The sequence below is a fragment of the Bison bison genome, unplaced genomic scaffold, assembly GCF_000754665.1.
Source record: "Bison bison bison isolate TAMUID 2011002044 unplaced genomic scaffold, Bison_UMD1.0 scf7180017847995, whole genome shotgun sequence".
Lineage (NCBI taxonomy): Eukaryota > Metazoa > Chordata > Mammalia > Artiodactyla > Bovidae > Bison > Bison bison.
The window spans coordinates 3766-7087 of NW_011478568.1; the positions used below are offsets into that span (position 1 = coordinate 3766).

Genomic DNA, 3322 nt, shown 5'->3' on the forward strand with positions numbered 1-3322 from the left:
GTGGGGTGGTGGTCGGTGGAGTGGTGGTTGGTGGGGTGGTGGTCGGCGGGGTGGTGGTTGGGGTCGAGGTAGGACACTCATCCCTCTGCCGGCAGCAATAGACCCGTATCTTGTAGTCATAGCAGACCTCAAAAGGTCCGTTTCCAAACTGGTCTTCTTTTTTGCAAATGAACCCGACGGAGACATTGCACTGAGCCTTCTGGCCCAGCGTCTCCCAGCTGAGGAAGGGCTCCACGGCCGCCCTGCACTCGATGTCCTGGGGGGCCCTGCAGGCTCCATCGAACGTCTCTCGGTCCCCGCCGTCACTATTGGTACTGGGATGGTCGTTGTTGATCCAGTCAGACCAGGAGCAGCAGGGAACTAGGCGAGCAAGACCGGCATTGGCCAGTCAGGTGGGGGCGCGCCTTTCGGGAGGTCAACGGGCTCAGAGAACCCAGAGACCCTCATGACCAGCTGTCCCCATCACCACCAAAGGGCCCGGAGCAGGCTCAGAGACTTCAGGCTGAGCCTAAACTTCCACCCTCTACTTCTCCCCTCTTTCTGCAGCTAAAAACCTGAGACCCCCATGCCCCGCCAGTGACAGACCAGGCCTGAGGCACCAGCCTAGTGCCCCTTCCTCAGCTACCTTCAAATCCATAAGCCAAACAAATGAACGAGGAAGGGCCACCCAGCTCAGCCCAGAAGCCCGCTGGCGGGGCTCAGGCTGGACTCTTGACCAGTGTTTTCACCCAGAGCTGGTCAAGTCCCCTGCATGAGTCCCTGGGCTCAGCAAATCAGGAATCAGGTCACCAAAACAGACCACCTCCAGTCCCTGAGCCGGTGGTCCGGCCTCCCAGCCCAGCCCGCATCGGGGTCTCGAGGGAGGCACGCTTTCTGCTGCTCCTCGCCCTGCATCACGGGACCAGCTGCCAACGTGACTTACCGGTCGTGGGTGAAGAGGAAGGTGTCGCTGCGGTAAAACGTGGGGAGAGAGAAGGTCATTGTACAGGTTTGAGGTTTGTTAAATCTCTTCATTTTCACGTTTTGTTTCCCGGTGGCTGTTATACACCCGCGGCCTGTTCAGCACTAGCTACGACTCCAGCTGAGGGACCCAGGGCACTGGCGGCCTCCTCCAGCCCTGGCTCCTGCAGGTCCGTGTGGCCGTCACCCTGCTCTGGGCTTGGGGCTGTGGTTGAAATGTGGGAGGGGGCGGGGGACACGCCCCGAGCTGAGAGGCAGGTCATTACTTCCCGCCTGCCTAGAAGGGCCGTCCCTGCCGAGCTCAGGGGAAGGCAGGCCCCCTGCAGGGGAGGGGGCCTTACCTGTGCTGGGGGTCGGAGTGGTGCTGGTGGGGGTGGTCGTGGCGGAGGTGGTCGTGGTGGGGGTTGAGGTGGCGGAGGTGGTCGTGGTGGGGGTTGAGGGTGCTGAGGTGGACACACAGACGTTGAAGTATTTCTCCACCGTCCCGTTGGGGCCACAGAACTCCCAGTAGCAGAAGGAGCCGTCCTGTGTCATGTTGACGATCTTCCCTGCGGGAGGCCAATATCTACCCATCAGGGACAAGACAGAGGCTCCCAAGGCCCCTCAGCCCGTCCACACAGGGGAGTCGGGTCCCCCACCACCAACCAGCAGCCAGCCAGCGCCCGCCAGGACCCCGCGCCCAGGACCCTCAGCGGTGCCCATCAGAACATAAAGGCTGCGTCACAGAAGGGGCTTCGTTCCCCATCAGGAGAAACACAGATGTGTCAGGTGAGCCCTAAGGGCTGCTGCAAACCAGAGGCACCTCTGAGCTGACAGGGGCTCAGGGCAGCCACGCGGACCTTCAGGGGGGGCCGGGGACGGAAGCACAGGAGGTTGCACCCAGCCAGGACCCAGGTGGGTCCAGGAGGAGCGTCCGGCGGTGGGCAGCTTACCTTCATCAACCCGGCAGACAACTTTCGAGGACTTGGTACACACGCTGAAAAGCAAGCGCGAGGCTGCAGGCCCGAGGAGGCGCCGGCCTGTGCTCTCACCCGCCCCCCACACCCCACGACAGGCCTGCAGCCTCAGGGTGACGCTGCCCCAAAGGCCGGCTCGGGACCCCACCTGGGCTCCCAGTGTGGGCAGAGCAGGGACGAGGCGAGGCGCAGAGGCAACACGGGCCACCCCTCCCCCCCCGCCGTGTGCGTGCGTGTGAGTGGGCGTGCATGTCTGTGTGTGTGCGCTGACCTCCCCGGGGCCCCTGTGACGGGAGCTTAGGTACCAGGCGTGGCAGATGTGCCCTGCGGGCACGGACGTGCCCGGTGAGTAGTGAGTGTTGTCGATGTAGCAGCCGCACTGGTCCCTGGTGACACACGCCTTCAGCTCCTCGTCGTAGATCGGCCTGAGCTTAGGGCACCGGGGGTAGCAGCCTGGTGGGCACAGGGCGCTGGGCTTGGACCGGCGCAGAGGATGCACATCCACCCCGTCCACCTCACCCTGCTGACCCTCCCCGCCCCGCAGGCCCTCTTCTCCAGGACGCCCTCTGGGACAGCCAGGCCCCGCCCAGCCTCCTGGGGGGCATGGCCCCTGCGCCCTCCCCAGATGGTCCTCTAGTTCCCAGCTTTTCTCAGCTAGAGGCCTCCTCAGCCCCCACCTCATCCTGACCTGCTCATTTCCCATGGCACCTTCGCTCCTGACTCAGAGGCCCCCTGACTTCCTGGTGTGCTAACCTGACCCCTTTCTGTCTCTCCCCTTGAGAGTGGGGTCTCAGCTCAGACTCCCAGCAGACTGATGAACAAACTGCAGCAGGGCGAGCCTGGCCTGCCTGGCACGCAGGGCAACACCCCACGGGGCCCCTCACCCTCCAGGTAGGACACGGAGATGTTGGAGTGGATGCCGTTGACGGTCCGACAGGTCTCGAAGCTGCGGTTCCCGCAAGGTTCGTAGTGCCACTCACACTCGTCGGGGGGGTTGTAGTAGTCGCAGAATATGGCTGGGGGTAGAGGTGCCGTCAGACTTGGGGAGGGCGGAGGCGGGGAGGCGGCCACGGACACGCCCCTCCCCACTCAGCAGCTCCAGCCCCACCCCGCGGGTGCCCGGGGGCCAGGGCAGGCCGGCGCTCACGGCACAGGTCGGGGGTCCTCCAGAACACGCAGGCGCCCTCCTTGGTGCACTCCTGGGCGTAAGAGGCCACGGCGGAGCAGAAGCACTCACAGTCCCCGCCGGCGTCGCAGGAGCAGGAGTCTTGGACGCAGGCTTCGTAGAAGGGCATGGGGTCCACCTGGGGAGGGGCTTCCATGTGCCAGGGTCCACGCTGCCCTGCCGGGGCCAGGCCCTCCCCTGTGCCCCGAGAAGCGCAGGGCCCCGAGGCTGGGACAGGGAA

General features: G+C 64.7%; 1 protein-coding gene across 1 annotated transcript in view; it reads right to left on the bottom strand.

Annotated features, from left to right (window-relative positions):
* The window catches only part of LOC104991787 (mucin-2-like), a gene marked incomplete at its 3' end in the record, with an annotated part of 16980 nt that overhangs the window by 3608 nt on the left and 10050 nt on the right, over positions 1-3322 (bottom strand). Inside the window, exons 15-21 of the mRNA XM_010844393.1 lie at positions 3064-3234; positions 2801-2932; positions 2222-2369; positions 1893-1936; positions 1302-1508; positions 923-949; positions 4-360 (exon numbers count right to left, since the gene is read on the bottom strand). Coding sequence (XP_010842695.1) covers positions 4-360; positions 923-949; positions 1302-1508; positions 1893-1936; positions 2222-2369; positions 2801-2932; positions 3064-3234 — 1086 coding nt within the window. The remainder of the gene's footprint in view (positions 1-3; positions 361-922; positions 950-1301; positions 1509-1892; positions 1937-2221; positions 2370-2800; positions 2933-3063; positions 3235-3322) is intronic.